This window comes from Gossypium hirsutum, chromosome D01, assembly GCF_007990345.1.
Source record: "Gossypium hirsutum isolate 1008001.06 chromosome D01, Gossypium_hirsutum_v2.1, whole genome shotgun sequence".
Lineage (NCBI taxonomy): Eukaryota > Viridiplantae > Streptophyta > Magnoliopsida > Malvales > Malvaceae > Gossypium > Gossypium hirsutum.
Window position 1 is genome coordinate 9,749,582 of NC_053437.1, and position 17,150 is coordinate 9,766,731.

Genomic DNA, 17,150 nt, shown 5'->3' on the forward strand with positions numbered 1-17,150 from the left:
AAATGTAATTAAAAGTAAGTAATGTGAGGGATAAGTAAAGATTAAATTATAAATAGTGAAAATTTATTTACTTGTCATAAATTGATAACTGAATAGATGTAGTATAGTGAAGTTACTATAGAGAGGACTAAATTGTAAATTGTATAAAATATGTTATATGAAATCAATATTGTGATTGAAGACTTAAATGAAGCGTTATGTGATAGTAATGAAGTGTAAAGTGATATAATAAATATTGAATTTTCACGAATTTAAAGACTAAATTGTGAAATTTCAAAAATTGTCATGTGTGCTAAAGTAGTGAAATAAAAAATTTAAGTGTTCTGAGAAAGTAAACTACTTAATGATAATTAATTGAAATCTAAAATGCTAACTGTTGTGAATATCTTATGTTTGTATATTTATGAATTGTGAATAAAGTGAATATTTGAAATAAAAATGTAGTGAATGTGTTTATGTTATTCAAAATGAATAAATAATATGATACAAAGTGATATATCAAGTATGTTATATGAATAAAGGCATTAGTGAACTTAGAGGAAATATGTTATATTATAACGAAATGATTTTGGAGTTGAGAGGGGTTTGAGGGTTCGAATGAGAATTGACTTGGTGATATGGGGGTTTGGAGGAGATTGGGAGAGGAGTATTGGGTTATGTGATGTGTTTTTTGGGGGTTTTTCTATATTTTTCTGGGGTTCCTATTATCAAAGTTCCGTTATAGCTTATAGGCCGGAAGCTCATGTTTGGCTTGAATCTCTACAATGTATCGAAATTATTGAACTCTTCTGATATTCACTAAGGACTACAAAAGTGATGTATGAAAGTAAAAATGTATGTTTATGTGGTGAACATGAGAATTAAGCGTTAAAAAGATATATGTGAATTAAATGTTTATGTTATGTTAGTGAAATGAGAGAAAGATTTTGATACGTGGATGTGAAAGTTAATTAGTGACAATATATGTTAAAAGTTAAAACTATAAGTTATAAAGTCAATTTAAATAATTTTATGTTTTGAAAAATGAATTAAAAGTTTAAGTATATTTTGAAAGAAACTATGTGAATAAATGTTATTAAAAATTTATTTAAATTGTATATGTATAAAAATGGTAAGATTGAATTTAATTCAGTACTAAGTCGTTCACGTAACTTAATTAAAAAACTTATTCCCTTTTTCTCCAATTAGATCAAGCTACGATAACTCTTCAACGGTACGGTCAAGTGCAGAGTCAACCATGGCAGCGTCCAACTCAATTTGAGTCACCACCACCCAGATGAGCTTCGCCAATGATCTCGCCTCTTGTTCTTACCTCGTCAAAGTAAAAGACAATACATTCCCATTTAGTATAATTTCATTTGGATCCCAAGTTTGTGGATAGTCTTTTGATTGTGGAACCTTTAAATGGACCAATTATGCAAAAATATTACTCTTATTTTCCCTTGGTTTGTTTCATTCTACATACCACATTTTTTTTCATCCATTGTTTAGCTTATGCTACTTGGATTTGAGGTGAGACTTGGATAGGGGTATGTGATCTACATAAATTTACTCATTTTTGGAATATATATATTAGAGGGCTAAAATGAAAAAAATTGTAAATTAAGGGTTAAATTTTCATGTATAGGATTAAATTGATAGAATGTGTAAACATTAAAGGGCTAAATTTGTTATTCGACCAATAAAAAAGGCCCACGTCAGTACAGCTGTGGCAGTTAATATTTGGTTTCGTGACTAAATTGAAAAAATTAAAAATTGATTGACCAAAATAGAACCGGACAATAGTTTAGTGAACATTTCTGTACTTTACCCTTATATTTATATATTTTACACATTATTAATTACAATAAATCAAATTTTGATTTAAAATGTGGAATGTATATTTTAAATATTTTTATTGTTGTATTGATTATTTAAAAAGATTCACATGGAAATATATGCCTTTATAGAACTCAACTTCATAAAAACAAAAATGGAGAATAGATTGTTTTGCTCTAGGATTTAAAACAGTTGAACCGAATAAATAAATTGTTGGAGATTGAAGAATCCAGGTTCTTGATTGGAGATCGGATTGAATTCTTAACTTTGCTTGTTCAGGATTGATGAAGCACAAGATATGTTTAGAATACAACGATGGACGTGTATAGATTGGAAAACCTATGCTTTCAGTATGCAAATAATGTGGAAGTCTGATGTCTAATACAACAATTGCTTCAATGGCAACATTGGATGGTCATGGTCAGGGCAACTGCAAAATTCTGAAATCTCGGAGCCAGGATCCCATCTGGAAGTTCATTATTCTCTTTTCCGAGATCAAGTTTTCACTGGATGGAAAATCATCCCATGCTTTTAGAATTACGATGTGTCTTGGCCTGCGATCACAACATCAAATGAAGGAATTTTAAACATAAAGCAAGGCACAAATGAATCCTCCAGCGCCGTTACTTTTGTGTTGCATCAAGATCAAGAAGGATGACAATGAAATAGCAGTACCTTTACATATTTCTTATGAAGCTTCAATGCCCCAATGCAGGCTTTCTTGGCATCCAAATTTCCAGTCATGTCGTTCAAAATCTGAAAAAGCCAAAGCGCTAAGGTGACATAAGACAGATTTGAATTTTGGCTATCCCACGAGTTGTAGATCAACGTAAGGAAATTGTAATCTTACCTTAACTACATCATCCAGCCCCCGTGCTTGATGCAGTAGTACCGAGCTCTTATCTTTTAAGACACTGGCAACAAGAAAAACAGAAATGGGGAGGGGTGCATCCACGCTTTTAATTTTCATATTTTCTCTCTCGTACTTCCCATACTTCCGGGTTGGTTTTGATTTTCCTTTAGGACCCTCGGCTTTCTCCATATTCAGTTCAAGTTCTTCATACAGAGAGAACAAGTCCGGATCATATTCCAGAGCCCACATCATCTGTAGAAAGTTTAGGCAACCAGAATGCGTAAAAGAATTCATGTGAAGTGTACCGGGACACACAAGTATATCTTCCATGAAGACTACAATATGCATCTACTTATCGGTTAATATGCAAAGCAGTTTAGCATGCATTTTGAATCTGAATCAATAAAATCAGTCAAAGGATGATAACTGTTGAACATACCTCCCATAAGTACAATGAATCGCAGAATGAGAACTCTCGACGAAACAAAACCATTAGCATTCGAAAAGCAAAGAGATAGTTACCTCCACCCAGTGTTTCTGTAGAACCAAAATATAAGAACAGAAATATTAGTCTTCGAAGATGTACAAAGAAAGCACAATCCATAACACTAGAGAACGGAAGATATAAGCTTCGATTCGTACCTAAGTGCTGATGAAGTTTCGGATCAATAACTTGAGTTACTGTGGCCAAATTACTAAGTTGTGTCTGTACTCCAACAAAAGTCTCGGTGCATTGGAAATTTCCGCGCTTTAAGATTTCAAAAAAGAACGAACACATGTCATAGGAATGCCACTTAAAAGAAGAAAAAGAGCTTAAACCTTGACAATAGAGATACATAAGCTTATATTAAACCGGTAGGAACTAGAACTTATCCCAGTACTGGAAAATAGACTTGAGTGCATAATAAAAGATAGGCCATCTTGCTGTTATACCTCTGTAAAGCAAAATAAAGTCGAATATAGAAAGTTACCAATCTGCGCATTAGACGCTCAAAGCACCAAAATGCATCGGCTTCATTTTCAAGAAGAATAATCATGGGGGAGCATAGATCACTCATTCCTGCTCAACATTGTTATTGAATCTAACTTCAAGAATTAGAATTGGTTACAAATTGCACATAGAAGAAAATGATTAGAAACATATATACATATATGTTAAGCATATGCCACAATCACATGCTAATGAAAAAAAGGTAATGCCATTTTAAGGTGAATAAATACACTTGATTGAGGCAATTAAAATTACAGAAACTATAATCATCAATTTAAAAAGCTGTCCTAGTAATGAAACAAAACTTCATGTAATTACACACCTTGACAATATCCTACATCTATATCTATCCAGGCATAAACAGAGAGAATATCCCAAAGTTTCGATAAATTCTCTGGCTTATCGTAGAATAGCAAAGTCCTGTCAGTGCGTTTGACATCGAGACCTGAAGGAAACATAAACACAAGGCATGTGGTAATGATTAAGATAAGAAAGCAACAAATAAAAGAGAGAAATGTATTTGAAATTGAAGAAAACAAACCAACCTATTTGATGCAATGTATGCATCCACTGGACTACTTTCATGTCCAAAGGACCATTACTGGTTAACTCGTTTGCCATTTCTGTCCTATTAGCATTTGCATCTGAATAACTCATTACATATCACAACCTGGTTTATTTCACTTTCAGTAAACTATTATTATAAACAGGTAAAGTGCAAGTAACTTGCCTAGATTTGTCTCTAAATCTACTACAGGGTTTCGAATGGGTTGACCATCTTCAGTGATTACAGGTGCTGTAATATATTTGCCACTTCCAACAACAGGAAACATTTTACTACATTCATTCTTCAGTCTAACATATTGTGCCCTGAGATATAGAAGTGAGAAAAAGAAACTCAGAAAAAGATCATGTGATGAGGAAAGAGGTTCGGCAGAGAACGATCCCTCAAGATTCAATAGCCAAATAGATCAAAATCGTTAAACAGGTTAAGTGGACTACCTTCGGTTCTGTCGCATCTGCTTCCTTTCATCAAATGTGCTCATAGGATGATAACAGCCAAGTAGAAACTCCCAAACTTCTCCTCTAATTGCTGGATGGATCCCCTATGTTTGCCAAATACATAAATAAATAAACTTGATGGGCAGAGACAGAAACAAAAGAGCATAAATAAGTACGTGCATTGAAGTCCCATAACCATAGCCATGCACAACATCTATGATCTTCTACATATAAGATTCAGAAGTAAATGTTACATGAAACACATAGATGAGTTCATTTTTTGTTCTCTTGTAGTAAGAAACCATCAAAACTCTTTCATGGATTCATTCCGCATGTTCTAATTCCTTTTTACGGTGTATGGAGCAATTCTCACTGATGGTCTAAAAAATCAAAAGGATAACAATCTACATTTGAATATTGTTTTGCTGAGTTTCTTTATCGACTGCAAATAAGAGATGGACAGGGTGCTAGTTGCAAAGGATATCAAATATATGAACAACTGCATACAAAAGTGCAAGCAAATCATCCATCTAACTTAAATATATTTAACATAACTACAATTTTGTTTGAATCAATTGAAATGTAGAAAAGATAAATAGTTTTGAACATTAATATGAACTTACCCCACGATGAATCCGGTTTAGAGTTTTGCCTATATCCAATTGGCCATCTGAAGAAAATGCAGCTAGCCATTTTCTTACACTTAGAGTTTTACCAGGCTGCATAAGCAAATACAAAGATATTCATCATATAAACCATATTCTTTAATCTGGAAGCAGAATTTTCTTTTCTTTTCTTGCCATGAAAAGCATTGACTTGAAAATGTGATGATCATGACAAGAAACTACATTATAAACCAAGTTCATTGCCTCAGTTTTTAACTGCACTGTTTCTACGTACGTATAAATTCAAGATCAAATCTCAAAAAGATCATACCATCAAATCCTCTATTGGATAAATTCACCGCTAAAGTTAAAGTCCAATCAAATTAGAGCCAATAATGAAGATAAAGATATTTTCCCCATAAATCTAAACAAAAATAAACATTAATGCAACCTCCATTACATAAAACATGCTTCCTTTCCAAAGTTTTCTTAAACATGGATACAAATCGTCATTTTTTTTCAATTAGTAAAAACAAACCTTGATCCTAAATCTGGTTGCAGGAACATCCGTGGAATCAGGCCGGACCTCATAATAAGAATCGGCGGGTTCTGAAGGAGCCCCCCGCATTTACCCGGAAAGGACTAATAAAAGTTTTCTTTTCTTTTGTTTCCCCCCTTTTTTGCACCCAAAAAGGGGGGGTTTTTTCTTTTGTTATTTGCAGCTGACCTACCAAAAGCTGAAACCTTTGAATAGAAGAAGAAATACCCAGAAATAAAAAAAATCAAAGGAATGCAAGGGAAAGCGGAGAAAATGAAGGGCTCAGCCAAGCTAAGTTCTTCAAATAACAAGGGGAAAAAGACTATTGTCTTCCTTTGTTTTGGTTCTTTTTTGGAACAAAGATTAAAAAAAGAGAAAGAACAAGAAGTCTTCTATTCTTGGTTGATGATGGACTTATAGCTTTATATGGTGAGTGATGGTGATGGTGGCAGCCATGGTCGTAGGAAAGAAAGCTGTCATCTCACATACACACACAAGGATATTAAAAATTAAAATACATAGAAAAAGTAGTTGGCCGTTTTATGCGCTGATTTTAACCGTCTCCCTCTTGTTTTCCGTCTTTTGTCTAAATTTAACCGTCAATTTTCAAAAAAAAAAAATTTATGTACTTAATTAAATCCCACCAAAATTTCAAGCTCCTGTTTTTATATTTAAGGCTTAATAGCAACTTTGACTACTAATATTTATATATTTTGTGAAAATGGTCTTGATTGTATCTTTGAGTTTTTTTTGGCCATCAATCTTTATTTTTTTTTAAATTATTTTTTTAATAGATTTGATGAAATTATCGTTAAAAAAGTTAACGAGATGATGTTTGTCGTTAATCATGTTCCATCCACTAAATCAGATGTAGATATTTGGACTAAGCCTGTACCACCCTCTCGGTTTAATACAGTTCACATTTAAGTTAGTGTTGTCTCTTATGAAGAAGTTCTTAAGACCAAGAAAATGCTAAGAGTAACTATATTTGTTGAGCCGGTTGGTATTTGTTATAGTAGTTGTAATAGTTGGCTTTGTTGGTTAGTCAACTAAAAAGTTATACTTTCAATTTATCGATTAGTTATTAAGACTCCTATAAATATGTAATCAACCCAATTGATTGAATCAAACTAGTTGATTTATTATCATTTTGATCAACATTTTTCTCGTTAGTTTCTGAGTAATTTCTTTACTGTTCTCTTCTCTTTAAGCAATCTTTGATTCCTTCTATATTAAGTGTGGGGTGTGCCTCACATTTATCAGACATGTTGTACGCACCTTAGACAAGAATCGACAAGCAACCAAAGAAGGGCCAAAACAAGCCCGACGTCGGGACGAGGAGTGTTAGCTTGTCGGGATGACACGATAGACGATGTCATGACGAGGCGAATGGGATGTTGCGACGTCACAACGTGTTCTCCTATTTGGCAATCGTGTTTTAGACTTCAGGCAACGCTAATTCTCCCCGTTAGACTCTAATTATTCAAATGATATTTTAGTATGATTATAACTCTAATCTTATCCTATTTAAAGGGATAATTGTATCTCTATTTTGAGAGGTCAATTAAAAGGCAATTAAAAGATGTAGAACTATAGAGTTTTTCTTTTCGAGGTAACAAGATGTAGTTACAAACGAATTTTAGTGAGAGTTTCATAGTAACTATAGAAAGAGTATAATATCCCTTTTGAGAGAACTCTATGAGAGTTAGAGTTTTGGGTAATGTATAGGTTGTACATTTAGATTATTTCGTTGTTTATACAGGTTAATCCCCAATAAATTGGTATAAAAAATACGGTTTAGCTTCCGCAGATCAACTCGTCTGGTGACACAACAACTAATTTGGATATCGAGAAATTCGATGGGATGACAAATTTTAGCTTTTGATAATTTCGGATAATTACTAAGGTAGTTGATATGGCTGAGAATGAGGGTGATTATGTAACAGCCCGTTTTTGAGTCTGATCGGAACAGTGGTTTTGGGACCACTTAACCGAGTAAAAATATTTATTATATTATTTTAATAAGTTTTACAACATGATGGAGTTATAGTATAAAAATTTCATTAAGAAATTTTACCGTTTAAATACTTAATTTGATAAAAAGGATTTAATCGCATAAAATGTAAAAGTAATATGCTATAAGTTAAGAGTATTTATTTGCTGATAAGTTGAATAAGATGTCCTTATTATGTTATTGGACCAATGATAGTGGTGCTGGTCATAAATGACCTTAAAATATGTGAATTATGCTTTTTTTTCATTAAGGTTAATTTGGTAAAATGGTTATTAATATTGAATTAAAGTAAAAACAAAACAGAAAGTAGCAGTCATTTTTTTTCTGCACGATTTTGAAGTATAGAAAGCCAAAGTCATGGCTTTTACATTCGGCCAAGCTTAGATTCTCAATTAGGGTATGGTTTTTATTCCGTTTTTAATAATTTTTACGTTTTTGAGATTGTTGCTTTGTATTCTAGCTAGCCCGTACCTCAATTTCTGAAAATTTTAATGATTTTGAAATGTGCCGTTGTTGAATACTAGTATATTTTGAAGTATTATGCTAGATTATTGATGAGTATTGAAATATATACAAGTTTTATAAAGTAAATTTTGACAAAAATGAGCATTAGGGATTTAATTAAAAAATAGAAATATTATGTTAGAAATGTGAAATAAATGAAAATATGGGCTGATTAGAAGATATATAGTATTCGGCTAAGAATACGTATAAAGAAATTTCGTATATTTTGTGTATTTGTGAATTAGGAACTAAAATGTCAAAATGTGAAAATATGATGACTATTTTGTAAAAATGCCAAAATATATTTATATGGATTGGATTGATTGATTTGGTGAATAAATGAGTTAAATTTGAATTTGTATAGATCAAGATAAACAAATACCGGAACTTGATCGGGGGAAACAAAAGTTAGACGGGTAGACGAAAGTATTCGAGCAAATACGAGGTAAGTTCGTGTAGCTAGAATTGAATTATTAAATATTTGTAATTGTCCAAAAATGAATGTATGTAAGTTGAATGAATGATCCACTTGAATTTTAAATTACCGATATACTATTATATTACTGTTTACATGAATGCAAATGAAATGTTACAAATACTATATACGTTATATAGATTTGGTATAATAATAGGCATTGAATATGAAATTTTGAGTATTTAAATGTATGTATTTAATTATATTAAATATATCTATACACATATGCATTGAGAAATTGAGCTATTGATTTTTTATTGCTTAATTGATGAAATTGGATAATACCGAGCCCGTTTGAACTTTAGAAAATCGTCGGATACGAGTGACTTGTCACTAGGGTTACCGTTTGGTCGAGCTCCTACATTTGTTGCGGACTCACCACAGCTTGTATGAGCTTACCGTTTCAGCTCTACGGAGCTTACCATTTCAGCTAGATAGAGCTTACCGTTTATCAGCTTGGAATGAGCTTACCGTTTCAGCTCTACGGAGCTTACCGTTTCAGCTCGATAGAGCTTACCGATCATGGCTCGAAAGAGCGAAAATGACAATGAATTGACGAATTTCTTATAAATACACTTATAGTGTATCACCCGTGTATCCCTCGATGTTCTAATAGGTTCAACGGGTATAATTACTGTTACTGATAATATGAATAAGTTATATAATTATTTGGATGAATTACCATTGATATGTATAAGTTACTATTGATACGGAAAAATTTATGTTATTACTGATGAACTACAGGTTACACGAATAGGATTGAATTGATATAAATGCTATATGATTTGCATGAATTATTTGTTTTATGAATATATGAATTATAGAGACGACATGATATATTTAGCTATATGACTAACTCGTGGATGGTGATGTGAATAGAGTTTGTGGACAAATGAGTTGATTTTAATTGTTTTAAATGCTTAAATGTTAAATTGGTAAGTTTAATTCTATATTATACGGCTTACTAAGCTTAATGCTTACTTCATTTATTTTCTTATGTTCTATAGACTTCGGAAGCTAGCTCGATTTTGGACTAGGTCGGAGATTTGCTATCACACTATCCAAACGATTTTCGGTACTTTTGGACCTTACGTAAATAATGTAAATATGGCATGTATAGTTAATTTTTGGTATGAATTTTGGGGTTTGATCAAGCTATGTGATATGGCTTGAGTTGGAAATGTTTAGTTTAGAATGGAAACATTATGTGTTATGTTCATTTTGGGTGCAATTTGATAAATGGTATTTTGGTATATTTGAATATATAATGCATTGGTTGCGATTTAATATTTGCAGGGAATGTTCAATAGTTATAAAGGGGTTATGTTCAAATTTTTCTAAAAAAAATAAAAAATGAATGAAATCAATTAGTAAGAATTTATATGAATTTATGATTATATATGTTTGTTATTTATTTAAGAATTACTGTATATTGTCCGAGATATCTAGTAATGCCTTGTAACCCGATTTCGGCGACGGTTAGAGGTTAGAAGTTAGAGGTGTTACAAATTATTCAATTTTCTCCATATATAATCCAGTTAAAGGTGGAGTTGTAATACCCAGGTATCTCTATTGACCCGAAATCTAAGAAAAATTAAGACTAAATTGAAAGAATTAGCAAATTGTCAGACTCTATCAGGGAATTTAGAAATTTTAATAGCCAAAATTTGATTTGGTTGGATTTCGATTCTGGTTCGGTTAGGATGAAACTGGTTAGTTCCATGGTGGGAGACAAAATGATTAAGGATGGAGGGTTGAGATGGTCAGTGAAGAACTTGCCTTAGGAGTATATATATACACATGTGTAAGAAGATAGAATTCTCTCAATTCTTTTTACAAATCTTATTATTTCCATAAAATCATTTTCTTCAAATGTACTAAAGAAGAATAGAATGTAGCTAAGGGGAGTCTTGCATGTGCAATAGACAAAGAATTGAAGTCTGATAATAGAGAAATTTAAGAAACTAGTAAGTTTCCTTACCTCTTTGTACTATTGGATTGAAGAAGGGGTGAAGCAGTAATTCTTAAAAACTTCTACATAATTCTGGATTTTGGGTTGAACACCTTTAGTTTAACTAATAAATGGTTCTCATACTTAGCTGCTAAAATAAGGAAGGCCTTGGCGTTTGGACAAGCTCAACTGCTAAAGATAAGAGAATTCAAGTGAGTTTCTATACCTCACCTTTGCATAATCAATAATGTTGTGTGAGCTTGCCAATTGTTTGCTAAATGTTTGATTGTTAGAGTTGTGTTACCCAAATTCTAACAGATTACTTGCAAGTCAAGTTAAACAAAATATATTTTCTTTCTAGAAGATTTAGTATTTATTAGGCTAATATATTTAACATTTATTAACATAGTTTATTTGACCTACTAATTTAGCCTATAAATAGGTTCTTTTACAACCTTAGAAAATACACCCATTAGAGATTAGAACTCATAACACATTTAGAGAATTTTGTGTTTACGTTTTGAGGGTTCTTTGTATTCAGGTTTTCGGGGTTTAGTTTTTATCTCCATCTTTTGTACTCTTCGTTCTTTTGCCATTATAGTAAAATTATCTTTGCTTGTGGTTTTGTATCCTCTTTGGAAGGGTTTTTCCATGTTAAATTTGTGTGTTCAATTTCTTAATTTATTACACTATTTTTTTACTTGTTGCTTAATTGGGTCGATCCTAACAAGTGGTATTAGAGTTAGTTCAATTTTCATAAATCAGCCCGCTCAGAGATGGCAGCAACAAGATTTGAAATTGAGATGTTCAATGGTAAGACAAATTTCAATTTGTGGCAAGTTCGGATGATGACAATTCTAGTTCAAATTAGCTTGAAAAAGGTTGTTACCGGGAAAAAAACTGAGAATCTAAATCAAACAGAATGAGAAGAGCTTGATGAAAAGGCCTTGTCTTTAATCCAGTTGTGCCTCACGAATACGGTATTGCAAGAGGTATTGATGGAGAAGACTTTATCTGCCTTGTGAAAAAGGTTAGAAACTCTTTATGCGACTAAGTCTCTAGCTAATCGTTTAGTGTTGAAACAACGTCTATTTAGGTTTCGCATGAACGAAGGTGAGCTTCTTAGAGATCACATCAGTCAATTCATTACTCTTTTAAATGATTTAAAGAACGTTAAGGGTCATATTGACGATAAAGATCAGGCTATGCTATTATTGTGCTCTTTACCCCCTTCATACAAGTCTTTCAAGGAAACCCTAATTTATGGCAGAGACAAACTCTTGTTCGAAGATGTGAAGGGTCATTTGTTGAGTAGAGACAAACTCGACAATGAGTTTGGTTTGGATAGCAAGGCAGATAGGCAAGCTTTCATTTTGGTAGCATCAAAGAAATAAGACAAAAGGTGTCGCTATTATAAAAAGTTAGGTCACGTCAAAGCAGATTGTTATAAACTGCGAAATAAAAAAGCTGCTGAGAGAAACGAGGAAGATGTAGCTGATGTTAATTTAGCCTATGAAAGTGGTGATGATTTATTGTTAGTGTCAACGAGCGATAACTTCAAGCTCACGTCCGAGTGGATCCTAGATTCGGGATGTTCTTTTCACATGTGCCCCAATAGAGAATGGTTTTCCACATACAGTTCGGTTGAAGGTGGAATTGTGCGCATGTGAAACGAGTCATTTAGTAAGGTAATTGGTATTGGTACTGTTAAAATTAGGATACACGATGGGACGATTAGGACACTCTCAGATGTCAGGTATGTACCTGATTTACAAAAGAATCTCATCTTCTTGAGTATTTTAGACTTGAAAGGATGCAGAATCAGCATCGAGTCAAGCGACATTAAAGTATCTTGTGGAGCTCTCCTTTTGTTAAAAGGTAAAGAACTGACAGTCTTTATATTCTGGAAGGTTCTACAGTGACCGGTGAAATCGAATGTCCCTCGTCTGATACAGAGTTGAAGTCAATTCGTTTGGAGTGGAGGCAACTTAGTCATAGGAGGGAAAAAAGGTATAACCGTTTCGTTAAAGAGAGGTTCTCTTTAGGATACAGGTTTTGAAAAGTTACGGCACTGTGTTCGTGAAAATTAAACCCGGGTTAGTTTTGATTTGGGAGTGCACAAGTCGAAGGCTAAAAGTTTTCTAGCTTCTAAGCACATATTCGACTCAATTAATTTCCTGCATAGCTCAAGATAGACTCGTGGCGGGCTTTGGCAAAGATGACGTTGTAAGAATTCGTGTTAAGGTAGAGATTGTTAGAGTTGTTTGACCTAAATTCTAAGAGATTACTTGCAAGTCAAGTTAAATAAAATATATTTTCTTTCTAGAAGATTTAATATTTATTAGTATAATATATTTAACATTTATTAGCATAGTTTATTTGACCTACTAATTTAGCCTATAAATAGGTTCTTTTACAACCTTAGAAAATATACCCATTAGAGATTAGAATCCATAACACATTTAGAGAATTTTGTGTTTACGTTTTGAGGGTTCTTTGTTTTCGGGTTTTCGAGGTTTAGTTTTTATCTCCATCTTTTGTACTCTTCGTTCTTTTGCCATTATAGTAAAATTATCTTTGCCCGTCGTTTTATATCCTCTTTGGAGGAGTTTTTTCACGTTAAATTTATGTGTTCAATTTCTCAATTTATTCCACTATTTTTTTTTACTTGTTGCTTAATCGGGTCCATCCTAGCATTGATAATGAATAATTATTGATGGGTTAATTGGCGTGGTGTATGTATAACGATAAATGTTAAATATATTTGCTTCTTGTATATGGGGTAAGGAAGGGAAAATATTAACGAGATAAGTGAAGTTAGAAATTAGGAATGAAAATTTTTGTTAGATACTGTCATATGGTATTACTATATGTAAACCGTGATGAGCGAAGCTTTGGGCCTTATAGAGGAGACATTGCGGTGTTCGAGCATCAATGTTAGGATGGCGAATGGAAGAATGGGTGGAAGAATAGAGAAAAAGGAAAATAGAATTCCGTTAAAATATCGCCATCCAGAATTGTTGGGAGCAGACCGCAATGTGCGAAGCTTCAGACCTTGCGGGGGGACTCTTCGGTGTTTGAGTAGTAAGGTGAAATGGGAAACAAGTCCTTTGGGACGACATCGTAACGACAGTTATTAAGTTTCAAAGAGCAACATTGCGGTGGTGGTCAGCAGGTTCTATGGGATGACACCGCGACGATTGTAAAATCCTACGGGACGACACCTCGAAAGAGGTTAGATGTGCAAGACCACAGCTCGATGGTAAATATACTTTTCAACAATGTGAATGCATCATGGGGAATATGAGCAACGCCAATATTTCACATCATTTGCTCAAGAGATTGACTACACTTCACTCGTATACCCATTATTTTATGATCGATGCGCCTAATCTAGCCCACTTCAAATCCATTTCCCATGTAGCAACAGGGTATTCACTGAAGAATTTGGAATCTATTGTGAGCGCTGATATTCATTTTGTAATCGAATATAATTATCTTCAAGCTGATGCAACAGCATTGTTTAGAGGGATCTGTAGTGTTCGTTCACTTGTTCTGTCTGCTACATCTCTGATGGTTTGTTTCTTTGACTTTATTTTGCAATCTCTAGATTTTTAGATACTTTATCATCTACTGACACAATGCAAAATTTGTGACTGTCATAGCTTTTAAGCTGTGAACCGCTTCCTGTTTTTGCCAACTTGATGGAGCTGGATATGCGTTATTATTATGGTCTTATTGATTGGTCGAGTTCGGATAAAGGACTTGAAACTTTGCTGGCAAGTTCTCAACTAGAAAAGCTTTACTTTATTCAGGTATATTCTATGTTTAAGCTTTTATTTAAGTTGCAGGCTCTTACTGACACCCCCCTTTTTTTTATGTTGTGGTTTTAGGAAGTTCTCTGCTCTCTGCCACAGAAAGTGCCTTGTTGTTTGTTGTATAAACTCAAGACCATCAAAATTACAAACTTTACAGATGAAAAAGATTGTATTGGAAAGGCAAAGAATATTCTAACGAATGGTGGAGCGCTACAGAAGTTGACAATACGCACAGGATTATACATTTCTGAAGAAGAGAAATTGGAGACATATCAAGTGTTGTTGGCTTCACCAAGGAAATCAAAGCAATGCCGTATCTTGTTTATTTGATATAAATATAATATTGTATTGTTGGTACCATATTTTTCTTGGCCTTTTGAATGACTCTTTCTTCTCTGTTTATTAATTACATCTTGGTCATGATTTCTTTTCAACTTTTCTCAGTGTTCTTCCATCGTCGATTTCTGGGTCATCTCCATAAGAAACCTGCTCCCCTTTCCCATTCCATATCATAACAAGTTATTTGATATTGCAACAAAGACCAAGAATGGGTTTATTACATCTTGATGTTTATTTTACAAGTCACTCTTCAAAGAACAAAGCAAATTGATAAATCCCCATTTTGCAGCACAAGACGTACATATGTGACCAAATCTTAGAACCCCATAAGTGGAATTATTGCTAATAGCTTAGAATCTCCATCTCAGGCCTTAGGTGCAAACCCTGCTTTGAGCTTCTGAATTGTGTACACATCTGTTTTGAAAGACTTCGCTAAGATCTCATCATCAATGCCTGTTGCCAACACCGTAGAAGGAACTGAAACAGTACCAGCAGCTGCGCTACCGAAAGCAGAAACCGCGACCGCAAAATCGTTCTCGGCACAGTTGAACTGATAATGGACTAATCCCTTTGGGAACGCAAAAATATCACCAGCTTGAAGTCTTTGCGTAAAGAGCTTGTTAGTAGTGTCAACAAATCCAACTTCAAGTACACCATAGGTGAGAAACAAAAGCTCAGTGGCACGAGGATGAGTATGAGGAGGGTTAACTGAACCAGCAGGGTATTGTAAAACAGCATAGGAAACACTTTGTCCATTAAGAGCAGGGAATTCACCCATGGTTGCTTTAGTTACAGTGAAATTTGTTGGTGGATCAGAGTTAATGAGTGGCCTCATGCCAGTATAGGTGAAGAAATTTCCATCCAATAGAGTATTATTCACTTCCATTGGAACCACAAAATCAGATATAATATCAGGGTCTCCACTTATTGCCGACAAAGGGAAGGCAAGAACTAGAATTGTTAGGAAGAATCGTTGCTTGACAGTCAATGCCATGGCTGAAAAAAACCTGGAAACAAACAAAGCTGCTATGCCGTTAGCAAGAGTTCCATGTGTATATATATAGGGAACCGTTTCTTGGTATTGCCAGCTAGATATTTGTTTGGTCAGTAATCCTTGAAGTTGACGAAAAAGACAACAGCTATAATCATGGCAAGTTGGCAACTACATGCTCTAATTTTCTTGTCTATGTTCCTAGGTTTTCTTTAATGGGAAACTATGGAAGGTCCAGATTCTTTAGATGAGGCATATCCATATTTCCTGTCTGGAATTTCGATGGAGATAATTTTTTCCGCAGTTCCTATATATATTTTTAATTTTTATTTCATTTTGGTCGTTAATTTATTTTGAATTCCATTCTTTCTTTCATTCGTTTAATAAACAAATTATTTATTTAATTTAATAATATATTACAACTTTAATAAATAATATGAATTAATAAAGAACTAAAAGTAAAAAAATAATAATTTATTTGGTCCTCCAACTTTACACCAAATATCATTTTAATCCTCTATTTTATTTTTCATATCTTTTAGCCCTTAAATATGCATTATTTATCAAATCACTTAAAATGGATGAAAAAATTATCATATATTAACTTTCCTAATATGATGTTCATGTGTATGTTGCGTTAGCATTAATTAATTTTTTTAAAATAAAAAAAAATCATTTTTTAACACAGTGCAACACATGGATAACAAATTCAAACACAGAAAAAATAAATTAGTAACCGTAAAACATAGTAACGATAAAAAAACAAAACCAACCTTTGAAATCAACGGTTGCATTTCCTGCCATATCGAAATCAATCAAGATGGTGCATGAAATATCCTTTTCTAATAATTAGTTAGTTATTATATTAATTTATTATAATCAGAAATTCTATCACATGTATGTGTATAAAAATTATAAATATGTGTTTAAAAATAATATAAATAATAAAATATGTATAATTAAAATTAAAAATTAAAACTAATATCAAAATAATATTTTAATTTGAATGATAAATTAAAAATTTTATTAATACAATTGATTCAAATTCATCAGATCGAAAATAACACCAACTTAATAGTATAATTATTTTCGTTTGTGAAGTAGGACGTAACCCATGATTTTGTTGTACTTGTTAAATCTGCTACCTTCGTGTTAGTAGCATGAAGCTACTAACCAACTAGATGTGCTCATGGGTCGGGCCGGGCAGGGTTCGGGTCGGGCCCAAAAAAATTCAGCCCTCTTCTTAGGCCC

The 17,150-nt window shown here is 33.2% G+C and overlaps 3 protein-coding genes across 6 annotated transcripts; 1 reads left to right on the top strand and 2 right to left on the bottom strand.

The window, feature by feature from the left end:
* Positions 1-2,071: 2,071 nt before the first annotated feature.
* On the bottom strand, positions 2,072-6,316 carry LOC107928646 (rab GTPase-activating protein 22). 2 transcript variants are annotated; one of them, XM_041086979.1, is made up of 12 exons: positions 5,808-6,314; positions 5,288-5,383; positions 4,665-4,768; positions 4,393-4,532; positions 4,208-4,306; positions 3,985-4,107; positions 3,643-3,731; positions 3,314-3,419; positions 3,111-3,208; positions 2,669-2,923; positions 2,494-2,574; positions 2,072-2,372 (listed from the first exon to the last, which is right to left on the bottom strand). In XM_041086979.1, exons 1-12 carry the CDS (start codon positions 5,895-5,897, stop codon positions 2,337-2,339), a joined length of 1,317 nt encoding a protein of 438 aa, XP_040942913.1. In that variant the 5' UTR covers positions 5,898-6,314; the 3' UTR covers positions 2,072-2,336. The 2 variants fall into 2 exon arrangements, with proteins under 2 accessions (XP_040942913.1, XP_040942912.1); XM_041086978.1 differs by having other exon boundaries at positions 3,111-3,419; positions 5,808-6,316.
* Positions 6,317-8,109: 1,793 nt separating this feature from the next.
* LOC107928625 (F-box/FBD/LRR-repeat protein At1g78750) lies at positions 8,110-15,003 on the top strand. Of its 3 annotated transcripts, XR_005909273.1 has the most exons (6): positions 8,110-8,218; positions 8,690-8,770; positions 9,808-9,875; positions 10,900-10,963; positions 14,417-14,566; positions 14,645-15,003. XR_005909273.1 is itself a non-coding variant. In XM_016859879.2 (3 exons), the coding sequence occupies exons 1-3, from the start codon at positions 14,046-14,048 to the stop codon at positions 14,897-14,899; spliced, it is 687 nt and encodes a 228-aa protein (XP_016715368.1). In that variant the 5' UTR covers positions 13,313-14,045; the 3' UTR covers positions 14,900-15,003. The 3 variants fall into 3 exon arrangements, 1 of the variants encoding a protein (XP_016715368.1); XR_005909274.1 differs by lacking the exon at positions 10,900-10,963; XM_016859879.2 differs by lacking the exons at positions 8,110-8,218; positions 8,690-8,770; positions 9,808-9,875; positions 10,900-10,963 and adding an exon at positions 13,313-14,327.
* Positions 15,004-15,047: 44 nt separating this feature from the next.
* On the bottom strand, positions 15,048-16,052 carry LOC107928626 (germin-like protein 9-3). The gene has a single exon (XM_016859880.2). The coding sequence runs from the start codon at positions 15,900-15,902 to the stop codon at positions 15,273-15,275; it is 630 nt and encodes a 209-aa protein (XP_016715369.2). The 5' UTR covers positions 15,903-16,052; the 3' UTR covers positions 15,048-15,272.
* Positions 16,053-17,150: the final 1,098 nt, after the last annotated feature.

Coding starts and splice junctions, on each gene's coding strand:
- LOC107928646 (XM_041086978.1), bottom strand. CDS start 5,897: ATGCGGGGGGCTCCTTCAGAACCCGCCGATTCTTATTATGAGGTCCGG. Junction 3,420..3,642: donor AGCGTCTAATGCGCAGATTG/GTAACTTTCTAT, acceptor GAAATCTTAAAG/CGCGGAAATTTCCAATGCAC. Junction 2,373..2,493: donor TTCATAAGAAATATGTAAAG/GTACTGCTATTT, acceptor TTGTGATCGCAG/GCCAAGACACATCGTAATTC.
- LOC107928626 (XM_016859880.2), bottom strand. CDS start 15,902: ATGGCATTGACTGTCAAGCAACGATTCTTCCTAACAATTCTAGTTCTT.
- LOC107928625 (XM_016859879.2), top strand. CDS start 14,046: ATGGGGAATATGAGCAACGCCAATATTTCACATCATTTGCTCAAGAGA. Junction 14,328..14,416: donor TGTCTGCTACATCTCTGATG/GTTTGTTTCTTT, acceptor TGACTGTCATAG/CTTTTAAGCTGTGAACCGCT. Junction 14,567..14,644: donor AAAAGCTTTACTTTATTCAG/GTATATTCTATG, acceptor TTGTGGTTTTAG/GAAGTTCTCTGCTCTCTGCC.